Genomic DNA, 27,423 nt, shown 5'->3' on the forward strand with positions numbered 1-27,423 from the left:
GTCAGTCCCTGTTCCAAGACATGGCCACGTTAAGAATAGGTGTTAGGGGGAGAATCAGCAGACAGCTTGGGAATGGGGGCCAAGTGCCTAGACAGATGACAGTAATGCTCAGCCGGTAAACGACTGCACTGAGCTCACTTGAGGGATCCTAGACTCTGGAGAGAATTGGAGGGAGACTCCCTGGAGCAGAACCTGATCCCTGATGAGGGTGAGCTAGGGAGTCAGTGACGACTACTGCATAGACCTAGGAAGGAGGGCTGTGGAGCCTCATCCCAAGGAGAAGCTGAAGGGCTGGGGGAAGCCAGCCACAGTGCCAGGAAGGAAGGCTGTGGCCACCCTGTTCCAAAGGTGGAGACATTTGAGCCCAGGAAGGAGGGGCAGCAAATATAGGAAAAGGCCCTGGGAAGGAGAAGCCAGGGCAGCTTGTGGCTACAGAGAGCAGACAGCCCCATTATTTAGGGTTTCCAGAGCTGAGGAGTACTTGGTAAAGGGTGGGTGTGGGCTCCCCCTATACTGGATGGGGTGCAGCAACCCCTGCTGTTAAGGGGAGGAAGAAGGGACAAACCAGAGCCAGGAGTGCTGGAAGTTGACTCCAGGATGCAAAGGGTTGAAGACAGTTGTGTGCTTGACTCAGGACTGAGATGGAAGATTGGCATGTTCTTTTTGAACTTTGATTATCCTGGAAGGGGTGAACGTCTGTGGCTTTGCCCTCTGGCTAAGTTGCTTCAGCAACTGAACTGGCCTGAAAGCAGAGTCATTGAAAAACCCAGGAGGGAAACTGAGGCAGGTTGACTGCAGTGCCGCTCTGCCTGGGGACGTGCTCTGGGACTGCACCCTGCTACAATAACCGTACTGCTCTACCACTTACAAAGCCGGGGGAAAATTCTGTGCCTGCTCCAGCCCTTGGCCTGTGCTCTGAATCTGCTAAGCCCAGAGTGTATCTTTACAAAGCAATCTCTTTTCTCCTCATTCTCAATGTATGGTGTGTAGAAACAACTGCTCTCAGTAGGTCAGACTGCTGTGATCTAGGTAGAGTATTGAAGTTGTAGGTCCCAGCATGCAATGAACTGCACTAGTAGCAGAGAAAGGAGTGGCCGTGGACTGTGTTGTAGAAGTCTGTGAGGAACACTTGGCCACCCCGCGATGTGGAGACCTCGCGGGTGTTAAGGGGGAAATGTTCCTGACTGAAGAGAGGTGTGGGTGCAAGTGGTATGATAATGGCCACCAGCCCCACTCCACTGGAAGATTGGACAGCATCTCCCCTCAGAGTGCCAGCCTATCAAGAGCTATTGTTGGCTGTACATAAACGGAGCTTTCATAAGAGATGTCTAGGCTGGTTGGGAGGGGGACAGGCCCATCTCACTGTCCTTACACAGCTCAGAAGTCTGTAGATTTTAGCTACGCTAGGTTGTATGCCATCTGTGTGCTCAGTGCTGTATAGACCATGGAATTGCCCAGTCTAACAAGCTTAATAGGATGGCTAGCAGAGAGGATGGCTAAAGTTTCCATAGAAATGCTTTTAAGTATGATTGGATGTCACCTAGGCAATATGAAAGACTTCCAGCTGACTGGTGTTTGGAGTTTTTCTTTCAAGGAAGATGAGGCTGCATTTTTGTTATCCCCACCTGCTTTTGGAGAGTGCTTTTTCCTCCAGCGTGGAATCTGGAGAAAGGGGGAGACATTCCCATTGTGCCAGAAATGGACCTTAGCAGCTATAAAGTTTACATGGCATCAAGGACATACACATAATTGTTCAGATACAGATATAGCTGTAAATCTACACACAACAGCTAGGTCTGTACCATCCTCTGCCTTTCATGTCTCTGACCATTTGCTGATGAAAGGGTAATTAAAACAAAAGAAGTCTTTCTGGGATGAAAGCCTAGAAGCAGAGAGAACTAAACCTGGTATAAAGATCCCTCTCCTGCTAGGGGGTCAGAGTTGATGCTTTATTTTTGCTTGTTTGGGATTCCAGGGCATTTCTGACTCGTTGCTCTGCAGCTCAGTTATGTGCTTATACCATGCACGCTTGCCCTTTCTCCTTTACCTTTAGAATATGTATTTTCTGGCTACAGGGTGTGTGTGTGTGTATGTATTACTTGCAAAAAACCCTACACTAATGCAACGTTACGTCTGAGTTTTTAATGAATTTTCTGAAGTAAATTCCAAAACAATTGTGGCTCTTCCCTTTTCCAAGCCAAACCTCATGGAAATGAGGTGTTTTCTTGAGGTAAAAGCACTGGATGAAACCATATTTGCAGTCCATTCCCAGCTTTGCTGTTGACTCACCTTGTGACTTTGTGGAAGCCACTTCCATTCTTGGTGCCTCAGTTTCTCCACCTGTGAAATGGGGATAGTTCCTGGTGGGTGGAAATGGGGAACATGAATCTGTTAATGTTCACGTAGGACATGCTGCTGAAGTGCAAAACACTTGTCAATCGGTGGTTAAAGTCAAAACACTTAAAATATCAATCATCAAAAGTGAATGCAACATTATTAGGGTTGAGATTTTAAAAAAAACAGATCAGGAACTAGGCAAATATGGGTCCCCCAGCAGCTGTAACTATTCCACTTGTGTACCTAGGTTGTGTTACACTGCGTGATCAAGGCTTCAAAATTCCCTCCATAGCCAACAACAGTAGACTGGGCCATGTCCAATTAGTGCAACCTGTCCAGGTTTCTGTATGAAGCGGAGGACTGTATCTAACCAGTGAATGACCAAAATCAGGCTCGTTGGAGTGCCACAGCTCTGGAATGAAGCTGACTGCCATTAAGAGCAAGTCTGTTTCCTGGCATTTGCTTTTGCCTTGGCCATGCAGTGCTTAGCACCTGGCAGCATCAGCATTGGATTTAAGGCTTCCACGGAATCGGTAATGTTCACTTTGGGTGGGCATTGCTACAAGCTGCTATTTTTTATGTGGGAGGGAAGAATCTCTTTAGTAGCCCCAGGGGATAAAAACAGATTTAAAATTGTTATTAAAGCTAATGTTAAATTATATGCTACACAGAATTAAGAAACGAGTGTCTGTACATCTGGGTATAGTGCTTAGATTATCCACAAATACAAAGTTTGTTTTTAAAAGTCATAAAATACATATAGTGCATAACCAGCAATAACCGAAATTAAGGTGACTAGATTAGATTTAACAATACAGTTTAGATATTAGCATCCAAGTATTTGGGGACATTACTCATGAAAAGTTATACAGAGAGTTGGTTGTGGAACGCAAATATAGCAGTGAGTAAAGATTGTCCCTCAGTAGTTGAGAATGTAGGGTAGGTTGTCCGTTTAGAAAATACAGTCCATCAGGGAAGTATTTCAGTTACTTTCCCGACTGCGCTTCTCATCAGCACTCCAGCTTATCCGTCCTGATATTGCTGATGGCTGGTGATGTGTTCTCGTACTACACAGAACACTAGTTCTGTGGCGCCTTCTCTGTAGCTGGAGAGTGTTCATGGATGGGGATGTTTGAGGCAGCGTATTACAGTGAATATGTAAAGACCCAGAATATGGAACATCCTTTAGTGCTGTGATAACTTGCGTGCTAGAGGGTTATTTTAGTGGTCCTGTTGGTCGGCTATATTGTTATGGGGTGAGTTATGGGAGTGTAGGTTTCTTAGAGCGCCAAGACTGTGAGACTAGACAGAGGGGCTGCTGATCTAGATTGCTGTGGATTATACAAGATTTAGTGAATGTTATGCTGCCTGAGGAAAGACCAGGCAAAGCTTAACCTGTGCCTGGTTTGTCTGATTTAGTGGCTTATTTTGGATTCCATACTCCAGTTTACTGATTTCTTCTTTCTCCCTCTTCTTCCCCTCCTATGCCCACCCACACAGCACAAGAACTGGCAGAGCACTGGGAAAGGGGATTCCTGCTTGTTGATTTTTTTCAGAAATGTTCACCCACACTCTCTCACCGCTCTCCAAACAGTTTGCTTGCTGCAGCTGTTCCTTCACTGCTCATTGAGAGAGAATTTAGAACAATGGCTCCCTAACTTCCCTCCTGTGTTTTGCCAGCACTTGCCAGAGTATTAGGCCTCAGATCAACACTCACTTTATACTGTCAGGGCCATCACTGTTATCCTCTGGAACCTTTGACAGCTCATCTGCTTCCTGTGAACTATTCACCAAGGGACTGGAATGCTCTGATGTATCTCCTTCAAGAGGCTTATGCCAAAACAGAAGTGCCCCTGCCTTGCTGCTGTTGCTGTCTCAGTATGAGGCCTAACGATGATTCTTTAGCTCTGCCTGCAGAGGAGACATTTTAAAGATAGCACAGGTAAGAGAAAATTTGTTCCGGGGGAGGGGATTAAAAACAGGGGCATATGTGTGAGGGGAGGGAAAGCAAATGTAAACTGGGAACTCGAGCAGAGAACTACTTGGCCAGCAGCCAGACCATCTTGTGAGATCTGAAGAGAGCACAGCCCAAGCTAATCTGGTTCAGTATTTGGGTGGGATATCTTCAGTGAAAACCTTGTACAGTAGGGAGTGGTGCAGATAATTCAGTAGATGGCACTCTTCTCTGAGCTAATGCTGAGTCTAACCATTAAAGATTTTTCAGTACTTTTATTAAACAAAGAGAGCGAGGGAGAGTTGGAATGCTAGTTTTGGTATCCTGGTCAAATTTTAACTTGCCCCACTGGCATTATCTCTACATTTTGGTTGGGTATCAGATTCTTTGCTTCCTGTCTTAACCTTTTGTGTAATGTTGCTGTTCAGCTGTTAATCAGCTGTTGCATTCCACTCCAGAGGTGGCTGCCTGTTAATGGTGGATGGATGTAGGGAGTGTGCACTGTTGATCAGTTCAAGTTTATAAAAGGGTTTGGGATATAAGGCGCTGTAGAAATTGATGATCGATCAATGCAGTAAGTAATGGGATATGTTCCTAGTGAATGGACTACAGCTGAATTAGAAAACCTGTGATCTAGAAACAGCATATTATAGAAGGGGAATACTAATGATGCTTACTCTGTAATATGTTAACACCCTGGTAAATAGAAAGATCTGATGACTATATTCCTATAATGTTTCTTTAAACAAAAGCAACTGTTGTAATGATGGTTTTGTTTCTTATATTTACATGGCAAGGGTTTGTAAACTTGTTAAAACTTAAATAAAAAGAAAACCTGTGATCTGTTTTGAGTGGGAGGGGATGAGGGGAATTGTGAGGGAGGTGTGATTCTGGTAACTTTACAAGGGGTTCTTCTGGGACACATTATCTGGGCAACCTGTTCATGTTCCTGATCCATCTTATACTCAGCAACAACAAAAGCTTTCAATCTGAGGGCTCTGTTGATCTCATTAACTTTGAAAAATGTTAACTATTAAGTAGGGCTCATTGCTTAATGGCCAGTCTGATCCCTTTGTTTTGATCGCTCTTGTGACCTGTCACATGCTTGGAGCAATGTTGTCTACCTAGCTGTCAAGATTTACTGATATGAAAGAGCAAGGAATGAGTGAAAATCCATGGAATTCCATCCTGATTCTGAGGCGACAGACAGTGTAACATTGTTAGTCCAACCTGTGTTGTGAGCATTAGGATACGCAAAGCCAGCCTAGTAGGGGGATGCATGTTTCTGTGCTGAGAGCAACTAACCTGCTACAAGCTACTTAGTAGCAGAATGAATCTTGAACCTAATTCTAGCTGGGATTCTCTGGTTGACTGAAGAGATTAGCCAGCTTCCAAAGAGAGCCTTCCTCTTTGGATGCTAAAACTTCCTGTAATTAATACCCTGCAGCCCTCTCTTGCTATGGCTGGACTGTTGGGGAACAGTCTGTGGTGATTGTTTTAGCCTCAGTCAGGCTAATGTAGTCTCCTGGTCAGGATCTCTTGATGAAATTCTAGCAGCTTTTACCTGACCTGTCTGGTTGCTCCATTGTCTTGAGCATCAGTCCCACTACTTGAGGCAGCTAGAGTCTATGACTGATGATGATATATCTGCAAGGCAGGGGGAGGGGACTTTCTGGCTCTCTTGCAGATGGGAAAGAGTTCATTTTCTGTGATCTTAGTAGAGTGAAACTGTTACACACCAGAGTGTTATGTAACGAGGTCCGTCTCATTGGACTCAAATAAAAGATTCAGTCCAAAACAGAGTGAAACTGGTGGATTAACAGTAGTAACTAAATGCACAGGACAGAGCAGCAGTGGTAGCTTTCATTGGTATATCTTGAGTTCTGGGCTTTGCGGGGTACCCTAGCCCATTGGTGTCTGGCTGCCCCAGGAACGCTTCTCTAGTGAAGCCTTGTCTTGAGAAAACTGGATTGTGATCAACATAGACACCTGAGCTGGAGCCCCCTTGGTGTGAGAGAGGGAAACTACTAGCAGGGAACATTTCCTGGAAGTACCCCTTGACTCTGGAACTCTTTCGCAGTCCTCCTCTTACCTGCCCCTTCTGAATATGCTGGGCTTTAGAGTGTACTGCCAAGACTGTTCTCTTATTACTGGAGCTGGCAGCTGCATTGTCAGGAGCACTGCTGATAGACCTCGTGGCTCAGATGCGCTATAAACACAAAGTTAATACAGTTCTGTGGAGCCTGCGCAGTAGATGCAGGGAGCAGTTCCTCTTCCAGTTCTCTGTTCTCATTGCATTCCTGATGAGGGCAAGGATGCTGATTCCTCCTACCCCTTCCCAGGCCCCAAATCATACTTGACAATCCTTCTGGTTGAGGAGAGGATGACTGTGCAGTGAAGCTAATTAGCACTTCCCTATGCCCAGAGCAAGCATTAGCTGCGGGATACTTCACAGCATCATCATGGTGTGTCACTTGGGCAGATAGGAATGGGTTCGGGAGGAGGAAGGGAGCACCTGGAGTGGAAATGCAGCTAATGCTGGAAGCCATGCATGGGGACCTCATCACTTGTGAATTAGAACTTGGAGAATGGAGGCAGTTAGGATGATTGGGGTAGGAAGCAAAGCATGTTCCTTTCAGAGCCCTGGGCTCCCTCTGCCTAAAGGGGAAGAGGTGCACCCCCACCCCCTTGTGTGTGGGCGGGGGAGGGGAGGGAGACGAGAACTATTCCCCAGCAGTTTGTACAAATAGAATGAATTGCTCTGTTACCCTGAAATCCTCTGTCCCTCTGAGTGTTGGGTGACCATGCCCACCGCTGAATCTGATCACTGGGAGACTGTCTTGGAAGAATGACAGCCCCATATGATCCTTCCCAGTGTGTTTGCATCTCTCAGTGGACTCTGAAATGGGATCAGCATCATTGCAGACAGCAGCCCAGAAGAGGGGTGGGATTTAATTCTTGAGGAGCATTGCCTGCTGATGAGAGATAGCGAGGACAGATAAAAGGGACTGGGAGATTAAGTTTCCTATTGCAATACAGATCTAATTAGAGTGGCCAGAGACCTGGCTCTTAGCCACCTCCTTCTATGGCTTCAGGCCAAAGCTGTGATGCTCTGGGTCTCACACACTTGGCTGCAGTATCAGGGCTGCACCCGAGATAGGGTTGCTGACAGCTTGGTGAGTATGGGGCAGAATCAGTGCATGCTGTGTGCCCAATTCTGGCTGTTATCTGCATGCCTTTCAGCAGTCCATCCTCCCCTCCCTCAGAACAAACAGCCCCATGTGTCAGCTGGCGTTTCCATTCCACTCTGAACTGAGGCCTGTTTCAGTGTCGCTCCTCTGAATCCTGCCCTCTGATTTTGGTGCGCAAAGGGACAATCTAGATATTATGCCTCCAGGGCCCCAGCCATATTGCTGGTGAAGGATTATGAAAGTCCACTTGCTCCCCCTGGGCCGCTGTGGCAATTACTAACTTCTTAGAGTGAGAGCGGTTACACACACCACACTGTATAGGAATAAAATCAAGGGAGGAGGTGCAACTCTGCTGTCGTTCCTGGAGTCATTCTGCCAAAAGCCACTGCTGTACTGAGGGACGCATCCGGCCATTTAGCAATCCTGCTCCTTATTTGGGGGCAGTGGAGTTCCTGGTCTCCTTGGAATTCCCTGCTCCATGAGGGGATAATTGGAAAGCCCTTCCCTTTCCAGGACACAGTGGAGGCAATGAGCCGGTTGCACTGTGAAATTCTGCCACGGGGAAGCTTCCTGAAGCTGCAGACTCCAGCCCTGGTGCATGGCTGTATTTGGGCGCACATGCATGTGAGTCCATATGTGATGCTGATAGGTGACTGATGCCAAGTTTCCTTTCTCGTGTTTCAGAAGCCATTCAGATGCTGCCAGATGCCACCAGGGGAGAGCTGACTTGGAGGCAGGTGGACCGGGAGATGTTTGGACGGGACGTCGCTTTGGATCTGTGAGTCCTTGTTTTGAGGGACGGTTACCTGGGGGATGATGTGAATGTCAGAATGTCTCTGGAAGTTGTTTCAGACTGTGGAGTGGGTTAGGAATTCAAGGTGGGGTTGTCCTCCTCCCACCCTGGGGGTCAGGCAAATGGGGTGAGAATGAGGAATGGCAGAGGTGCTGGATACCAGGGAAGGGAGGAGGATAGTCACAGTGAGACTGAGGAATTGCCAGCTGAGAGTTGGCCAGACCTTTAGCTCGAGCCTTCTGAACGTCCCTGCAGTGGAGACCTCAGCAAGGACTCTCTTAGGCCATTCATAGCAGCTGTACCAGGTGAGACCAGAGGGAGCCTTCCTATGCCAAACTGGTGGTAGTCATTTGGAGCTGTCATCTGCCAGCAGTCAGTGCCACAGCCGACCCAACAGGAGCTGCTCTGAGCCCATCCCTGCTTGTTTCAGAGTAACAGCCGTGTTAGTCTGTATTCGCAAAAAGAAAAGGAGTACTTGTGGCACCTTAGAGACTAACCAATTTATTTGAGCTACAGCTCACTTCATCGGATGCATACTGTGGAAAATACAGAAGATGTTTTTATACACACAAACCATGAAAAAATGGGTGTTTATCACTACAAAAGGTTTTCTCTCCCCCCGTCCTACTCTCCTGCTGGTAATAGCTTATCTAAAGTGATCACTCTTCTTACAATGTGTATGATAATCAAGGTGGGCCATTTCCAGCACAAATCCAGGGTTTAACAAGAAAGTCTGTAGCTCACGAAAGCTTATGCTCAAATAAATTGGTTAGTCTCTAAGGTGCCACAGTACTCCTTTTCTTTTTGCATCCCTGCTTGGAGTCTCCTATCTGTGGATGAGTGGGTACGAGCTGTACTGAGCTGGTCTCTCTCTCTGTGTCTTGTAGCTGTGCTGGGGCCCTGGGGAGGGGTAGCTATGCCATTGTGAAGCTGTTTTTCCTGTACTAGTTGGGGCCCAAGGACAGCACTGTAGTAGGGAACAGGGCCAGCCAGCTTGTTGGGGCCAGGCCAATGCCAGGGGAATCTCTTAAACTTGTTTCAGCAGAGCTCTGCATAGTCGCTGCTGCCTGCCTGTTCCATTCGCCTTGTGTATGACTCTCCCTCTGCATGTGTACAAACGCTCCAGTCCCCACCTCCTCGGGCTGGGTGCCATGGAGAGAGAAAGGTCTGCAGCAGAGGTGTATGGGGAAGGGAGGGCCCCATGGAATTTCTGTAGTGCCTGGGGCGGTGCAAGGAAATGACTGTCTGGCTCCTATCACCAGAGTATCTCAATATGTTTTGTTGTGATGGTTGCATAACCTGGGCTCTGGCCTTCAGAGCAGGCGGGTGTCAGTCTCCTTATGTTTGTACTGTGTGTGTTTGTCAGGGAGCACCTCACCTCAGAGACCCCTGTAGAACAGGGAGGGCTTTGGAGCTGTGGTGACTGTTGCCAGGAGCCAGAGAACAGCATCTCATGTGTCTAAACTGGAGTAGCTTGCTCTTCTTTCTAATATAGAGGCCATGGAGCCGTTCCAGTATGCAGTACCCCCTCTTGATCTGAATAAGAATCTGTTAGGTGCCACCAATGCAACCAATAATGCTGGATACCTGCATTAGCTAAATGTTTCTGCTAAAATGCTCAGCAGGGAAATAGTTAACATTGCCAAATCCAGCATTGTGCGAGTTCAGTGCTAACTTCCCACTGAGGTGAATGGGAAAATGTGTCATGCTCTTAAGGGCCCCATTCCTGCTAGTGGCTTGCTTTTGCCATCACTGGAAGCAGGAGTGGGCTTTTAGAGCCATTGTTTTGGCTCTGGGAAAGTGCTGCACCAGGGTAACACTGGGAAGTTTTCTACCCACTCCAAAGGACTAGAAACGTGCCTTCAACGTCAGAGCGTAGATTCTGCTGGACTGCTTTTGCGGCATCTCAGGGGACATGGGGCTTCCCACCTGTCAAGGAGATTCTGGGCTGTGTGGGGAGAAGGGCCTGCCACTTCAGAAACTTATATATGCTTTATTTTAAAACAGGGTTGTGACTGGGCAGTAACAAGGGCACTCAAAGCCTGGGGACTGGGGAGCAAGGAGTGCCCAGCTTCCTCTGGCTGTCCCTGCTCTGTCTGCTGAGTATGAGCCTTGAAGCAGAAGTTCCCATGGGGCTCACAGATGGGGACCAGTTCTCTCCCTTATCACATGGTCCCCCACAGACACATGAGAGCAGAGCATTAGGAGTGCTGCAGCCAGGCACAGGCACCCGTGTTTGGGTGGGCTGGGGCATGCAAGTGGTCTCTGGGCGGGGGTTGTTAAATTCTTTGTGTTCTCACCTGTAGGGCATCTGAGTGAGTGTCCCCCTACATGAGACTTCAACTCTGAGCGCAGGCTGGTAAGTGCTCCAGCTGTCATGGGGTACAAAGATTGCTGTGGGGTAACATCTGCACTAGCACATGTCTGTGCTTCCTAGATGTGGGAGGAGGTAACAAGAAGACCCCTCTCGGTCACCTAGCTGCTGCGTGGCTAACATGAGCTGCCATTCAGTCAGGACTTAGCACCTCTCTCTGAGAAGAAATGCCTTTCCAGCAAGGCAGGTTTATCACCCAGCCGATGTGCCTCAGCTCCTGCAATGAGCAGCAGAAGGAACAGGCCCCAGTGGTTACCTCCCAGCAGCGTTGGTGTTTGTCTTGCAGAGTAGCACCAAGAGGTTCTAGTCAGGACTGGGGCTCGTTCTGCTGGGTGCTGTGCTTACGCTCTAGAACAGGGGTGGGCAAAATATGGCCCGTGGGCTGGATCCGGCCCATCTAACACTTCTGTCCTCGCGATCTCCAGACTGCTAAAAGTCCCACAGCGCAGCGGGGCACTCAGGCAGGCTGTCTGCCTGCCATGGCCCGACCTGCTCCCGGAAGCAGCTGGCTGCTGCTGGTATGTCTCTGCATGCCCCTAGCAGAGGGGGAGGCAGCTCTGCATTCTGCCCTCACCCCCAATATCATCTTCACAGCTCCCATTGGCTGGAAACTGGCCAATGGGAGCTGCGGGGGCGGTGCTTTTGGGCGTGGGCAGCACATGGAGACCCGCTGCCCTCCTAAGGGGCATGCAGAGACGTGACAGCCGCTTCCGGGAGTGGTGGGGGCCACGGCATGCAGGCAGCCTGCCTGAGCCCTGTTGTGCTGCCGGCTGGGAGCCGCCTGTGGTAAGCACCTCCCAGCCAGAGCCTGCACGTCACGCCCCCTCCCACACCCCTGCCCCAGGTCAAACCCCCTCCCGCACCCAAACTCCCTCCCAGACCCTGCACCCCAAGATGTTGCACTAGCCCAGAGCTTCCAGACCCCACACCTCTTGCTGCACCCTCAGTTTTTGCATGAATTATTTTATTACATGGCACTGCAGTGGAGGGGTAGAATTTAAAAATTTCATTAATATAGTAGAAATATGTGGCCTCTGATGACTTACCAAAATTTGTGGAGTGGCCCCCCTGAGAAAATTATTGCCCACCTCTGTTCTGCAAAGACAAGTGATGCCCAGGTAGCGAGGGAGAGGGATACAGAGTGTGTGTTTCTACACATTCTATACCTTAGACTTGCTCTTCAGAACTATTAGAAATTGCCTCATCTGTCGCCATCAACCTGCCCTTTCCCAAGGCATCGCAGCAAAGGTGAGCTCCAAGGATTTGATAGAAGAAGGGGTAGTGGCCTTACAAATCAGTTCAAGGAGGGCATTCCATGCATCTGAGGGGGCTTGTGGGAACTTCTGTGTTTGGCAAAGCAAAGAGTGACACAACAGGAGATGATTGTTGTTTATATAAAGGCTAGGAAGCTCAACAGGGACCAGGGCTCCATTGTGCTAGGCACTGTACAGGCAAGGAATACGCACAGTCCTTACCCCACAGAGTGGGAGTCTAGGTGTCAGACAGGACACAACAGAGCACTAGTGGGGATGTACAAATGAAGAGAGTGGTTGTGCACTGTGTGTTCTGGGGGCTGCAGGCTAGGAACTGTGTTTTCAGGCTGGGAGGGGCACTGTGAGCATTGCAGAGATGATTAGGAACAGGAAGTCTTCGAGCCATTGAATTAACGGTCCCTGCTCCCCCTATGGGAGGGGGAATAATGCTCTGAAAGGAGCCAGGCTGGGAGAGCTTCTGCCCCGGTAGAGCAGCTCCTGTGCACAAGGGAGAGGATTTAGTCTGAACTCAGGGGAGCTGGAGATGCCACACAAGTGCTGAGGGAAGGGGAGGTGCCCGGGCACAGAGCGGCGTTGGATTATCAGCATTGGGAGACTAAGGCAAGGAGAAGGAGAGCTGATGAGGGTGGGAAGAGGGAGGCTGTTCTGAGCATAGGGGTAGCTGTGTTACCTACCCCAGCACCCGAAGGGAGGACTGATATGCCTTTGGCATTGGAAACATCAGCAGGCACCTTCATTACTGGGTTGCCTGCGGCGTGCCTCACTCCATGTCTTGTGCTTACTGAAATGGTGCAAACCCTGGATGGCAGCAAGAGCTTTCCTGAGTGCTGCCCTTTGCTGCAGTTGCCTCTAAATGGCTGGAAGCAGAAGCCCCCTCCATGTCCACAGAGAGCCGTTGTAGTTCTGCTGTCTCTGCCCCATTTCAGATCCTGCACCATTTCTCCTGAAGCTTGGGAGTCTGAGCCTGCCACAGGTTGGAGGGGTGGGTGGTGACTGATCTGTCCTTCCTCATAGTGCTACTACTGAACATGGCATAATCCAGCCTCTTGCCTGAAGGCTGGGTGGCATCACGCACCCCAGCTGCCATCTTGTGCCTTGATGGTGCCTTGTATTTGTTTTCTCTCCCCTGAGTCGCAGCTCCCCAAATCCCAAGAAAGTCCCTCTCAAGACACCCAGGAACAATCTGGCTTTAACTAGTGCAAGCCAAGGACTTCTTGGCTCTGGATGCGCATTTAGTGACTGCAGCCCCCTTCCATGTAGCCCCTGTTGGCAGTGACAGTGCGAGATCAATAGCTCCTGCCCTGACCGTCGCTGCTGCCTGTAAGGCTTGCAGTTTCCATATTAGAAAAGGCGTTTCCTAAAGAGCCCAATCAATATGCTGCTCTGAGGCCTGTTCTCGTTTACTATATATAATCTGGACACACGCTGTACGTCAGCGTGCACGCGCGGCGCGGGGGGAGGATGTGCCAACTCTCTGTTCGCGCTGGCTGGGAGAAGGACACGGCTAAATTCTTCTCTGTCCCCCTTCCCTGCCGCGGCTGCTGTTCCAGGATCCAGGGCTGCCAGCTCCTCCTACTCTCTCAGCACTTTGGATGGGAAGCTGCTGGGGAGCATAGGGTATTTGATCTCCTGCTGCTGGGAAGCCCTCGGGGCTGGCTGGGGCACTGGTGACCCTCTTCTCTCTGCCCTTTCTGCTTTTGGCAGGTGACCAGTTGTCGCACCCAAGCAGGAGGGAGGATGACGAGCACAGCTCCATCCAAGAAGCCTTACCGCAAGGCACCGCCGCAGCACCGCGAGATCCGCCACGATCTGCCCATCCTTCGAGATGACCAAGACGGTGTGATTTTGGCTGAGCAGAGTCAGGTAACGGATAACCGGGCGGCTAAGGGCCTGGCGCCGTTACGCCAGCAGGCGGGGTTTAGTTACGCCGAGGCAGGCCAGCTCAAACAGGTGGATGGGTTTGAGGTGCGCAACCTTAACTTTTCCTCCTCCTGGTCCCTGGAGTCAAGCAGTGACAAGGAGGTAGCAGGGTGCCGAGCGGAGCTGAAGCTGAAGAGCCGGACTCTGTCACCTGTGCTGCCGCACAGTGGGAAGGCAGGGAGGCGAAGCGGGAAGCACTGCCGGCACCCCAGCCAGGGGTGTCTCAGTAAGTTCATGAGCCGCAGTGTGGAGACGGTTGTGGTGTCTGGAGACGAAGGCCGGAGGCCGACCTGCTCCTTCAAGAGCAGGAGCCTGGAACGCTCCCTCATGTTCAAAGAGCCTGCCGAGGTCCTAGCTCCCAGGAAGTTCCAGGTCTCTGCCACCCATCTGCCTCTCAAAGGGATCCTGAAGCAGACGGGCATGCTGGAAGTGCGCCCCGAGAGCCTGCGCAAGTCCCGCTCAGTGGAGACGCTGGCCCATGGCCGCAGCTCGCGCAAGTACAGCGACCCTCAGCTGTGCTTCAGCCCGAGGGAGAGACGCTCACTGGAGCGCAGCAGCAGCACTGCCGATGCCATCAAGCGCCAGGAGAAGGTCACTGAGGAGAAGCTGCAGTTCTCCAAGTTCCTGGATGAGATCACCCACCGTGTGCTGAGCCCTGTCCACCTGCAATCCCTGGGGGAGGGCAGAGCAGGAGGGGGAGGCCAGGACTCTCCTTCCTCACCGAGAGGCTCCACTCCAGAAGGTCAGAAGGAAAGCCAGCCTGAGGGGGCCAAGCGAGCAGCTGAGAAGAGCCACCGCCTGAGCAGGAGAAAGGCAGATAAGAAGCGTGAGGGTCTGGAAATGGCTTCCTGCCGGAGAAAGCCCCCTGAGGAGGCTGAGAGGGCCCCCAGGCTGAGGAGAAAGCCCATCCTGGTGAGGAAGGACAGCAAGGAGAAGTTCCTCTCCCTGGAGAGGCGGGTAGTGGATCTGTGCCAGTATGAACTGCAGCAGCTGGCAGAGCTGGGTTTGGCAGGGGTGTCCTCTGAGCAGCAGCAGCAGCAACTGCTGCCTTCATGGAAAACCAGTCAGGAGGGAGGAAGGGACAGAGAGAGGGACCGAAGCAAGCACCAATTGCGGCAAGTGCAGCCTCAGCATCTTGGCACCAAACCTGGCCAGAAGCCCATGACAGAGCCAGGCTACCTAGAGAGTGCATCCTTCTCCCCTCCGACACACCGGAGCCAGGAGGAGGGCACTGCCTCACCTAGAACCTCCCCTTCCTTCAGCCTAGCACTAAACAAGGTAGGTGCCAGTGTCCTGGAGCCCAGGCCCCTCACCCAGGATGGGGACAGAGGTCTCCAAAAGGCCATGGCCACCCCCTTCGGCTCCCAGAGGTGCCCTTAGTGCTGATGTGGGGAGTGAGGGGCAAGGCATTTGTGTCTGAACTCTCATCTCATCCATTCAGATGTTGATCTATGGAATGTGGAGCCTCCATTGCCTCAGGGAGGCCTGGCCAAGCAACTTTGACCTCCCAAGTGGTGTGAGGGGCTCTCTGAGGCTCACTTAGGGTACAGTCTTCATCCCAGCCCCCCTCACACCAACCCCCATTGTTCCCCACTGGGAGGCTCCTCCTGAACTGGCTGTTAGGGGTGCCCAAGAGCAAAATGCTAAGACCTCAGAGGGGACAGAGCATCGCCCTTGTGACTCCCCAGACCTAGCCCTTCTGTGCTCCACACACATATGTGGTGCTAATGCCTCTTGAACCTCCAGCCTCCCTGCTGGCCTGTTTGGCTGCAGATCCTGCTCCTTGTTTGTGTTGCTCCCAGCTGTGACCCAGGTGGAGTGCCTCTGTTCAAAGGGGAGAAGGGAACAGCTGCCCCTTGGAGTTGTTAGCCATAAAAGCAGCAGCTGGTGCCTCTTTCCCCACTGAAGGGGCTTGTCTGCCTTCCAGGGTTTAGAATCTGCCTAGCAGACTGCAGGATACCAGTGTGCAGAGCTGGACACAGCAGGATGGTCTAGTGCCTTATGCGGGCCTTTGAATCCTCCTAGTGCTTTAATGGCTGGATACCCTGGTAAATCAGACCCATATTTATGTGAGAAGTCCCTTGTCTATTGAGGTAGAGTCCTTGTCTGGAAGAGCTGCCAACCCCTCCCCTTCCATCCACCCAGCGGGCTCCTGGGACATCGACTCATTTAAACAGGAATCACCCGTCTCCTGGCCTGATTCTTGTGCACCTGATTGCCTGGTATCAGCTGGAGTCCTCAGAGGTGAGACAGTTGCAGGGTGGTGTTGCTGCGTATGGTATGAGTTAATAAAGTGCACTTGGTACTGGGACAGTATCATGCTGTATACAGTGCAGGCTGCTGCAGTGCATTTAGTGTCGGGGACACAGCATGTCTAGTGCAGCTAGAGCTATGGGGCCACCCTCTACAGGATGGGCCAGTGCAGTGCACTCTAGGTTGTTGGGAGCGAGAAATGGCCCCACTGTGCATTAGGGTCATGATTGGGCTGCTTCTATACCATATTGTTGCTAGCACTGAATCTGTTCCAAGGAAATCTCTGTGACAGGGTCCCATGTGCGGACCTTGTACGTCTGTTAATATGCACCTTTTGAAGCGCAGTGTCATCTTTGGGGACCTGTGTGCTTTGCTTAGCAAAGGCTCCAGGGCTCCATCCAGTATGTCCCAAAGCCGCTGCTTCAAGTCATTGAAAACAACCTGGGCTTTCCAAAGAGAAACCTCTAGCTTCCAGGGTTAGCCTCCTCTTCCCAGAAAGGGCCATCCTTGCTAGCACGAACTGGCTCTGGAGACGGAATTCTCCTCCCAGCCACAAGTGAGGCATGTTGAGAGGCAGCTTCTGTTACCTGGTCTAGCACATCAAATGCACAGAGTGGGGAGGCTAAGCTGCTCCTACCCGCTCCCTTGTCCCTGCCTATGTGCCGGAGCTCTGGTGTTGTGGGGGTGCCTGCTGGAGAGGCGCAGGTGACTTGCTCTCAGCACTGTAGGCCCTTCTGTTGGGCTGCTTGGCCTTTAGCATGTTGCCTGTTGTTTTTGTGTCCAGGTTCACCCAGGAGCCTGGTTCCAGTAACCAGCTTGAGCTGAGCACAGAGGAACCCTCATCTGGGCTTACCTGGGTGAAGCTAATGGAAAAGATGCTTCCCAGCTCCTCAGCCACTTAGAGCAGTTCTTTCATTATCTACAGGGGTGCTACCACCACAGTGAAGGGTTCATAGGTTTGTGTATGCAGGTCCACGAGACTCCCATCCTAACCACCCAGACATTGTGGGGCTGCTGAATATTGAGGCAGCAGCTGTGGGGTGATGACTGCGGGGTCCCTGAACTTGTAGCACGGGGGGAAGGAAGTTGCAGGCTCTCTGTGAAGGTCTCTGGTTTAACCCAGACTACTGCTGACCCTGAAATAAACCATGTGGTCTGTCTTGATATTGACTAGTTTGAGAAGCAGTGCATGTAGGGTGCTAGCTATTCACGACATGGCCTGCCCAGAGCTGTCAGGGAGGTGGGAGGAGTTCACTTCTCAAAATCTTGCCCTTTGGTACTTGCTTGAGTCTGACACCTATTTTGAGAGGTTCTTACAGCTGTTTTCTTCTCACCACAGGAGCCCTTGACGGATGCAGAAAGGATGAAGTAAGTGTCCTGTTCCCTACTCATGCTCCAATCTCACTGCAGCTGTGTGTGTGCTGATTCCCACCTCCCATTGTCCAGCTTCCTTTGAATCTGCATGGTGGGTTTCCCTTCTGTTGAGAAGCTAGGCCCATTTGGAGAGACTGGGGCAGGTGTCTCTCTGTTCTGCTCCCACTTGCCAAGTTTTGCCGTGGTTCTCTGCATTCCCTGAAAGGACAGTTTAGAGCTCTGTGCAGATGGGATGCCTTTAGGAGACCCATCTCAGGGTCCCTTGAATGCTGTTACAGTTTGAGGTGGTGGGGCAAACACTCCTGATTCTAAACATCTATTCTTCACCATCAAAGGGAGAAAAACTCAAAGCGCTACCATTTTGGTAAAAAGAAGAGGAGCACTTGTGGCACCTTAGAGACTAACAAATTTATTTGAGCATAAGCTTTCGTGCGCTACAGCTTATGTTGGTCTCTAAGGTGCCACAAGTATACCATTTTGGTGTGACCCACTGTAGTGTGTGAGCTCCCCCTGCTGACTGTGAATGAAAACTTTTTGCACAGACAGAAACTTAGCAGGACGCAGCTCTGAAGATCTCAGTCCCTTCAAAATCCCAAGTGAAGAACAAACTGACGCAGCTAGAGAGAGGCTGTATTTTCTAGGTTTTTCTGAACAGTTGAGCACAGTGAAAGCGCACATGTAGGAGTGAGTCTCTTTGTTTGAGGGGAACACAGCACTTAGTGTTATAATGGGGCCTGTTGGAGGCTGCCACAGCATCTCCGCATAACGCGTATGCTGCCCATGCCTCCCTCCGCAGCCCGAGCTCCCCATGCCAGCTGCACTTGCTGGCCCAGCAATTGCAGGGACTCCTGCTTTACTGCATGTTTAGGGTTAGGGCTTTGGTTGGGGCTGGGGATTTGTGATGCCTCTTTCACCTCCAACTCCTGCAGTATGGGCTGGGATAAATTATTGAGTGGGTTTCATTTTCCAGGGAGGGACACCTACGCTGTGCAGCCCATTTGGCTAGTGGACTGTATCCAAATGCTGCAACCTGAGCAGGAGCTGGTGACATGGATAGCATGCTTATGCTTCTCTGCCCCTGTTCCAAGAGTCGAGAGCAACCTGTGTTGCCAGGAAGCAAGGGCTTGAATTTCTCATCTTCTCAGCTTAGCAGAGACGCATGCCTCTTGCTGCATTTGACCCTCCTGTCAGTTTAGTTTATTGCTACAGGCCCTGACTGCTCATAAAAAAACAAAACCCACGGCATGAGCAACAGCAACCTAAGGCAGGAGGGGCTCTGCAACTGCCCCCAAACTCTGTCCATGCATCTCACTCCTGTCCTCTTCAGCGTCCCCCCACTAGTCCAGTTCTGCTCCCCCCAGCTTGGCCAATGCCCCACAAGAGCCTCCTCCCAAAGTCCTTGTCCTGGGGCTTAGAACAATAGTTGAGAGTCCAGATGAACAACTGAGTCCTCCGGGGGCAGTGCATGCACACAGCCACCTTTCAGACACCATCGGACTCCTCATGGCGTCCCGTTGTGGGTGTGAGAGGAGGGATGAGATCTGAGCCTAAAGAATCGCTTCCATTCACAGGGGAGGTCTGTGTGTGAAATGCCTGCATGCTCCCCAACAGCTAAGCTGGAAAGGGGATGGGGTCCATTAGCACCTGTTTGGATGGTGCCACCACAACCACCTGGGAGCATCATCTGTGTCTATATGGGGTCTCTGCTTCTCAGGGCCCTGAAGTGAGCTTAGATGCTGGGTGTCTGCACTGAGGACTGCAGCCCCCATCGCTTACTGAATGGTGCATTGTTGCTCTGTGTGCCTCAGGCTGCTGCAGCATGAGAACGAGGAGTTGCGCCGGCGGCTGGCCTATGTCACTAACAAGATGGAGGCGATGGAGAGGGAACTGGAGTCCGGCCAGGACTACCTGGAGCTGGAACTGGGCCAGAACCGCGAAGAGCTGGAGAAATTCAAGGACAAATTCCGTAGGTATGGCAAACACCAGAGGAGAGGATGTGGCTGTGGGGAGACAGGGTACCTCTGCCTAGGGACTCGCTTGGCTGTCTAGAGAGGGCTGAGCCTGTGTTGTGTTAACCTGAGGCATGTGGTATGGGGAGATTAGGAGAGTTACAGGTAAAGCTCAGCACACATTGCAACCACCTCTGGGGAGGAGCACAGCAATGCTACCCAGCAGTTTAAGGCAGGAAATGGAGAATTCTTTATCGGTTTGAATAGTACAAAGGCAGAAGGAAATTGTCTGAGCTGGAATTTAGCCAGGATTTGGGGGTTAATACCCTGACAAATGCAAAGGGAAATCAGTGGCTATAGTTGGCTGGGTTCTCTTTTTTTATGTCTCACCTGAAAGGCAGTACCTTAGTTAGAACAGCACTCCCTACCACCACATTTGAGTACTATAGAGTGCCCACACCACTTCCTGCAACAGCCTGTTTTTCCCTTGGAGGTGTCCCGTCCAAATACTGACCCAGTCTAGCCTGAGAACTGAAGGGATTACAGCCTCCAAGAGAGAGAATCCGGGCAAAGAGTTAACATGTCGGTATGCTCTGTAGCAAGCAGTCTTTCCTGGTGTGTGAGGGGCGATTCTCACATTCCGGGCTATCAAGAGGACTTGAGTTGATGGCCTGGATTCCTTTTCACTTGGACATTCGTGCCTCTGTTTAGGTTACAGAACAGCTACACTGCTTCACAGAGAACCAATCAGGACCTGGAGGAGAAGCTGCATACCCTGGTAACTGACCTGCTGAGCCTCTGGGGAGAGGAAGTGGGGGAATCTGGTGTGTTGGGACAGAGGGAAGGGACCCTGGCTTTCAGGCCAGGCATTACAGCAGCTCATGGGGGAGGTTCTGGTCATGATCCTTCCCAGGCCTAGCCTGTTGTCCTGAACTGGGTACTTTGCTGAGCCCCCACTTTTATCATGCACCAGAGCTTGGTTTCCCCACAATGTAATTGTCATGTTGCATCAACCTCTTTGAAAGGTGCCAGGGATGTGTTGCTCCCTGCAGACTCCAGGGGATCACTCCCAGGGGACTGGGGCTGTTGGAGCGGAGCCAGCATGTGTGTGTGTATTGTGTGCATTCATAACACTCATGGCTGTTTCTTTTCTCTCCCTCCCTCCCTCTCTCTCTCCTCCCCATGCTGCCGCTGGCACACTCTGGGCGCACTCACCTCTCAGGCCTCTCTCAGCCAAAACTGGATTTTTGCAGTTGCGTCTTTTTGTTTGTGTGGTTTTTTTCTTTCTCCTCTTCACATGTCTCAGCCTGTCATTTTCATTGTCAGTCACACATTACTTGGCCCACTTGTACCATCCTCGACTGAGGGGCCCCAAACCTCGTCCAGCCAAAGGCTCCACTTCTACTGAACAAAACAGCTGTCTGCAGAGACGAGTGGTCCTAGCACGCAGTGCTCCAGCCGAATGTGAGCATTTGCTTCTGATCCAAATGGAGCATTGCCTGCTAGGAAGCATAATGCCCACAGGCTGCAATACTATGTTATGGGTGTGGGCATCTGTGAACCCATTTGGCCCACCCGTACTGTAAGTAAACAGATGCTTGTTCTAGTCATCATCAGTCACCTGTCCATAATAGAGAATGCAGGGTCGGTTCTCGCCCTTGGCACTAGGAGCTTTCGGGGTTAATATTATTTATGCAGTTACCAAAAAGTCAATCCATGTTTCGGAAATGCCCTGTTCCTGCATGCGTCACTGCCTGTCGCACTGGGCCCTGCTACCACTACTGGTCCACAAGTGGGCCCTGTTAGTCACAGGCTGAGAGCAGATTCCGGGGCTTCTGTGGCCCTGAGGACTTGGGACACGTACAGGAGCTGGATCAGGAGCTCTGAGCTGATGCCCCCCCCCCCCCCCCCCACTGCTATTAGCCTTCATGTCTGTTTCCTCTGAGCAGGAACCCATGGGGAGTCTAGTGAGGAAATGTTCCCCTTTGGGAACAGAATTAACCGAGATGAAACTGCACAGACAGGTCCTTTCACACCAGGGCAAGCCCCGGAGTCTTCCCTGAGCTCTTATGCAAAAGCAGAGCCTTCTTGATGCTGAGTCAACTTCTGCTGTACCTATCGTTGACTCCCATGCTTCTCTGAGCAACAGTTTCCTGTTGCCCTGGTGGAGATGATTGGATGTCACAAACACAGTGATCTATGCTGCTGGTGAAAGGTGTTGGATTGGCAGGGACTGAATCCTTTATGTATCTCTAGAGAAGCACCAGAGCAAGCTTCTTCCCCAGTGCCAGTGCAGTCCACTTGTGACTCTAATGCTGAGAGGGAGTTCAGTCTCTGCATGCTACCACTGCAGGAAGGGTAGGAAGAGCAACTGGGCTGCAAAGGATCAAACTCACCTCACTTCAGTAACTAACAAACATGGCAAGAATTCTGAGCAGCCAGCATAAGGTGGCTGGCTTTATGTGCTATCAGAGACCCTCCCTCTGTGCAAAGCTGGGGCTGTTACCTGTCTGTCTGGAAGGTTTTATTTCCAAGCTGAATGTGTTTGTGTGTTATGCAGGGGGCTAGGTGGGGTAAGAGGCCAAGCCAGCCTGTGCTGGTGGAATTTACATCTTGTGTTCCTGTGCCCCAGATAAAAAAGGCAGAGATGGACCGGAAGACCCTGGACTGGGAGATTGTGGAGCTCACTAACAAGCTGCTAGATGCCAAAACTACCATCAATAAACTTGAGGAGCTCAATGTAAGTGTCCAGTCCACAGCCTGTCTGCTCAACGTGGGGAAATGTGTGGTAGTTTCATGGCTGATTAATATAAGGTCTGGTCTATAACTTCCTTACTAATGAATGGGGAGGGGCAAGCAGAACATGGCTGACATTCATCATGGCTAAGGCTAAGTTTTTGTCACGGATATTTTTAGTAAAAGTCATGGACGGGTCATGGGAAATAAACAAAAATTCACGGCAACCTGTGACCTGTCCCGACTTTCACTAAAAATATCCCTGACAAAAGAGGTAGGTGGGTTCAATACCCAACTGCTTCTGGGGCTCTCAGGTCCTCCACTACTGTGGTGCGTGAGAGCTCTGCGGTCTCCCTGCCCCAGGGGCTGGTAGCTGCAGGGTCCTGCAGCTGCTGGCCGCAGCTGTGGCTGTGCAGCTGTGGGGAGTCCCAACTGCCTGCCGCGTCTGGGCAGCTGCTGGGGGGTTGCCCGCAGAGGTCCCGCCAAGATTGGGCAGCTGCGCCCACCCGCCAGGGCTGGGAGCTCCAACCCCAGGACAGAAAATGTCACGGAGGTCAATGGCAATCACAGATTCCGTGACCTCCGTGACATAATTGTAGTCTTAATCATGGCTGAAATTGTGGGGAGCTGAGGACGCCAGTGAGGACAGATAAATAATAGAGAGGGGAAGCAGGAAATAGCAGCATGACTTGTGATTTGAGTCCTAGAAGTTGAGCAGAGAGCAAATGAGATCTGGGCTTGCTGTGTGAAGCGGCAGCAAAAAAGGCCTACCTGAGTTTGGGCTGCAAAACTAAAGGCTGAGCAGCCCAGAGCTGGGAGAGGGATGGTCCCTCCATGCAGCTTTGGTGCCACAGCGCCTGAGGTCTTGCACTTGATTCTGGGCACCTTGTTAACACTGGCAGGAGTTCAGAGAAGGGCTGTGAGGGCCTGTTTAGGCACTGAACTCTCCAGTTTGGCTGAGAGCACCCTGTGGTGGGGGAGGGTACAGACCCTCAGATATTTGAGGGGTGTCAGGCCCAAGAGGGGGAGAAGCTTGTTACAGACTCAGTGTAAACTTGGAGGGAGGGGCTGGAATGGAGAGGAGCTTGTCAGCCGAGTGGCAGAGAGGTACTGGCCTGCGAAGGAGCCGCCTCAGGGGAATGGTGGGAGCCCCCTGATGTTGGATGGCTGACCTCCCCTCCCCCATGTGAGTGAGGTGTCTGCTCGGGCTGGAGCAGGGGCCTGTGTGTGTGTGGACCAGATGAGGCCAGCATGACTCCCATCCCTGTGTGCTCTCTTGGCAGGAGCGATATCGGCAGGACTGTAACCTCGCAGTGCAGCTACTCAAGTGCAACAAGTCCCACTTCAGGAACCACAAGTTTGCTGACGTGAGTAGCAGCTCTGGTGCAGTGTGTGGGAGGGGCTCACAGCTGCTCTGTTCCCAGCCCATAACTCCACACCTGGTCACTCTCCTCTGCAGGTAGGGGGAGCTGCCTTGTGTTCCACCAACCCCCGCTCCCCTGAGCATCAGTCAAAGGTGTAAGGAGCTCCTGGCCCTCTGTGCAAGGTCTCTGCTGGCTCCTCTTTCAGGCTGGCTCCATCTCACGTCTCAGTCAGGGACTGTTATAAAAAGAGCCTTGAGCTGCCTTTCCAAGGGAGCGAGTGTCCTACAGCACAATAGCCTTGAATCCGATAGCCTGTCGGGTGCCTAAAGGCAGCTGGCAGAGGAGCAGGCTTCTCGCTGACCCTTTTGTCTTCTCCCCCTTCGCACCTGGCCACGTGCAAGGCTCATCCTGCCTACTGAGGGGCCAGGTGAACCTGAATGTAGCTGGTCTGGCTCACGGACGCGGCTACTTGTGCCAGGTTCGGGTATGCTTACCAGTCCTCAGGGCTCACAGATCTGCCGACAGGCAGGGCACCAGGGAGGGCAAGGCTTTGAGTGCAGCACTAGGCTGGGAATGTCCCATCCCTGTGGGTGAGGGAGGAGCCCATGTTTGTATTGGTATTTCTTGTTCCCCCTGGAACGGCATCTGGCCCCAGCCCCAGGATTCTCATCACCTCTCCATAAAGCTTCGTCACGTGGGCTCCCTTAGAGGGCCCTCCCAGCGCCCTGCACATCCAATCCTGGGGCTTGTCTTTTGTGAGTGAGCACATGACTGGTATGTCGTCCCCCAAGCATGTCTCAAATTAGCGCTCCTGAGGTCACCGTATCAGTTACTGCTGGGATAACCTTCACCTCTCCCAGCTGTCTCCCCTCACAGGAGCTTTGAATTCTGCCCCCAGAGGGCTCGACCACACTCGGATGCCACTGAGGCAAAATGCAGCTGTGCAAGGACCTTCTACCTTGCACTCACCATTCCCACTCTGTGTGCCCTGGGCCCACCTGTCTGACTGCAGGATCCCTCTTGCAGCAGCCTGTGCCATGGCTTGGGGCCCTGCGGGTTTCAAGAGGAGGGTCCACAAAGCCCAACCCTAATCTTTCACCATGGTGCTTGTGTGGCCAAAGAGCAACATGGTATTTAACAGGCAGGGTGGAATCAACCTGCTTGCCTGGCTGGCTGGGGCAGGTCTGTGCTCACCCTAGTCCTGCAGCCAGTTTACCTGGGACTCAAGGAGGCTGCCTCCAGGGTGCAGTGAAATGTTTGGCATGCCCTGAGTGTTACTATTCTCGTTGTTGAAAGCTCTGAACCAAAAGCTAAACCCTCAGTGAGGTGTAGGAGTCACCAAGGCTCTGCCACAGCTGCTAATGCCTCAGTGAGGCAGCTGGACCAGGCGGGGGAACCAGCAAGTGCTAGGACAGTCATCGATACTGATCCTAGGGCAGGCTGCCAAGGCAGTGGGGCTGTAATTACTGTGCGCTTCCTGGGAGCTGTAGATCCTGCCAGTGGGGGCTGTTCAGTCACTTCTACGCAATCACCAACTGATTTTCCACTGATCAATAGCCCCTTTGCCTAGCACCCACCAGCTAGGCCTCATCTCCACTCTCATAAGCTATGGGCCTGAGGCCCGTGAGCAGGCTTCCCTTGCTCCCTCTCCTGAATGGGGCCCCTTGGTCAGGCTTGGGGCAGGCTCCTGTGTGCTCTGAGAGCAGTAGCATCCTGCAGCCAGAAGTTAGAGCTGGGAAAGCTCTGCTAACTCCTCCTGTGGGGCAGGCCTGTTTTGAGGGTGGGGAGGGCAGCATGTATGTCAGTGGCTGGGCTCTGCCCAGGTGGAGGGGAGCAGGTGAGTATGTTGGGGTAGGCAAGTGTGGGGTATTGGCTAGGGCTGGGTGGAGCAGGCAGTGTATTGCAGTCTCCCAAGTGCTGCTTGTGGCTCTGTCCCAACCTCTCCTGGCTCTGCTGAGGCCCTGAGGGGCTGTTTCAGGCTTAATGCCTTCTCTCTTTCTCCTTAGCTTCCCTATGAGCTGCAGGACATGGTCAATAAGCACCTGCACAGCACCCAAGAGTCCCCAGGCCCTGGGCAGGAGGGTGCACATACCCTGGCCCCATCTGATGTCGTGCCCACCTCAGTGATTGCCAGAGTCCTGGAGAAGCCCGAGTCACTGGTCCTGAACTCTGCCAAGTCCAGCAGTGGCAGCTGTCCCATAGCTGAGGATGTCTTTGTGCACGTGGACATGAGTGGAGCTCTGCTGGACGCCTGCCCCAGCCCAGGGCTGCCTGGGAAGGAGAGAGGGGAAGGGGGGAAGCAGCAGAATGGGGGCTGCAAGCCACAGAGCAGTGTAGAGAGCCTGCCAGAGGAGGTGCCTGCCTTCGAGAAGCTGAGCCCCTATCCCACGCCCTCCCCTCCCCACCCCATGTACCCAGGGCGTAAGGTGATTGAGTTCTCTGAGGACAAAGTGAGGATCCCAAAGAACAGCCCCCTGCCCAACTGCACCTATGCCACACGGCAGGCCATCTCCCTAAGCCTGGTGCAGGGCGAGGACGAGAGCAGTGACCGGCACCGGACGCTCCCTAACAGCCCTGTCTCAGAGGGCCACCACTCAGCCTCCAGCTGCTCCTACCAGCCGTCTCCCAAGGCGGCTCGAGCACACGGCTCCTCGCAGAGCAGCCCTTTCAGCAGCCCACCCCAGATCCCCAGCGCCTTTGCCAGCTCGGCCAGCTCGGAGGAGGACCTCCTGGCCAACTGGCAGCGGATGTTTGTGGACAAGGCGCCGCCCACTTCGGAGCAGGTGCTGGTGAGCCGCACCTCCTTCAGCTGTGACATGGCCCCGGAGCTCCAGAAGCGGTTCAGCCGCTCCATGCAGGAGCTGGGCAGGGCGGCCTCGGCCTACTCGGATGGCGAGGAATCTGCACAGAGCTGCAGCTGGACCGTGAGCCGGGACTCGAGCGTAGACACAGACAGCACTGAGTCCCGAGCCCGCAGGAGCCATTTCTCCTCAGATTACGGCGTGGACTTCTCCCAGGATGAAGCCCAGAAGCTGCTCCAGGGCAGTGGCGGGGGCACCACTGAGCCCAGCAGCCCCCCGCCAGAGAAGCACAAGGACTATGTGGACCTGGGCTCACCTGGGAGCCCAGCCGAGGAAAGGGAAATGCTGCTAAAACCAAGCAAGGAGAGGAGCCCGGGGGGAGCCCTGGAGGAGAGCGGGGAATGCAGGAGCAAGCCTCCCTCAGGACGGCCACACCGCAGCCCTAAGAGGATGGGTGTCCACCATCTCCATCGCAAAGACAGCCTGACACAGGCCCAGGAGCAGGGCAACCTGCTCAACTGAGGCTGGGCAGGGAGCAGCGCCACAGGGCAGTGCTGTAGCTGCCTCACCACTCATGGGGTTGGTGTCCCTGGCACCACACATGCCCCAGGGGGCTGCAGGCTCCACTCCCACCTTATATTTATTCTGGTTTTGATACCCGGAAGCGCCAGGATCTTGCTGGCGTTCCGCACCCACCACACCAGAACACAGACTTGGGGCCTTGCTTGCCCTGGCATACATGCCCATGCCTGTGCTCACCACTCATCTGGTGCCTGCCCTCACACTCAATCTTACAGCCCCACCCTGGTGCCCATGCCCTTACTCACCCTGGGGCCTGTGCCTGCCTTCACACTCATGTTCACAACCTTGCCCTGGTGCCCATGCCCTCATTTTCACGCTGATGCCCATGGCCCTGGGTGCACTTGTGCTGGTGCCAACAAATAGAAACTCTTTGCCCTGGTCTTGTCTGATCCCCATGAGCCCCTGCAGGCTGAGTGGGACATGAGGACTGCCCTGGGGGGTGGGGGGGTGGGTGCTCCTTGCTGACTGGCCCCCTGCTGTGGGTCAGAAGCATTGAGTTGGGGACTGTTGTTTTGCTATTT

At 52.4% G+C, this 27,423-nt stretch overlaps 1 protein-coding gene across 7 annotated transcripts in view; it reads left to right on the top strand.

Annotated features, from left to right (window-relative positions):
- TJAP1 (tight junction associated protein 1) overlaps positions 1 to 27,324 on the top strand; it is a 53,010-nt gene extending 25,686 nt beyond the window's left edge. For 2 of the 7 annotated variants that reach the window (XM_074949038.1, XM_074949039.1), the window contains 11 exons: positions 4,102 to 4,279; positions 8,167 to 8,260; positions 10,582 to 10,634; positions 13,628 to 13,786; positions 17,436 to 17,464; positions 19,279 to 19,440; positions 20,131 to 20,197; positions 20,642 to 20,671; positions 22,052 to 22,159; positions 23,439 to 23,522; positions 25,526 to 27,320. In XM_074949038.1, coding sequence (XP_074805139.1) covers positions 13,661 to 13,786; positions 17,436 to 17,464; positions 19,279 to 19,440; positions 20,131 to 20,197; positions 20,642 to 20,671; positions 22,052 to 22,159; positions 23,439 to 23,522; positions 25,526 to 26,842 — 1,923 coding nt within the window. In that variant the 5' untranslated portion in view covers positions 4,102 to 4,279; positions 8,167 to 8,260; positions 10,582 to 10,634; positions 13,628 to 13,660 and the 3' untranslated portion in view covers positions 26,843 to 27,320. Of the gene's footprint in view, positions 1 to 4,101; positions 4,280 to 8,166; positions 8,261 to 10,581; positions 10,635 to 13,627; positions 13,787 to 14,062; positions 15,122 to 15,940; positions 16,088 to 17,435; positions 17,465 to 19,278; positions 19,441 to 20,130; positions 20,198 to 20,641; positions 20,672 to 22,051; positions 22,160 to 23,438; positions 23,523 to 25,525 lie in introns of those variants that run through there. The other 5 variants (XM_074949040.1, XM_074949041.1, XM_074949042.1 and 2 more) reach the window with 4 other exon arrangements.
- The last annotated feature ends 99 nt before the right edge of the window (positions 27,325 to 27,423 follow it).

This window comes from Natator depressus, chromosome 3 (assembly GCF_965152275.1).
Source record: "Natator depressus isolate rNatDep1 chromosome 3, rNatDep2.hap1, whole genome shotgun sequence".
NCBI lineage: Eukaryota > Metazoa > Chordata > Testudines > Cheloniidae > Natator > Natator depressus.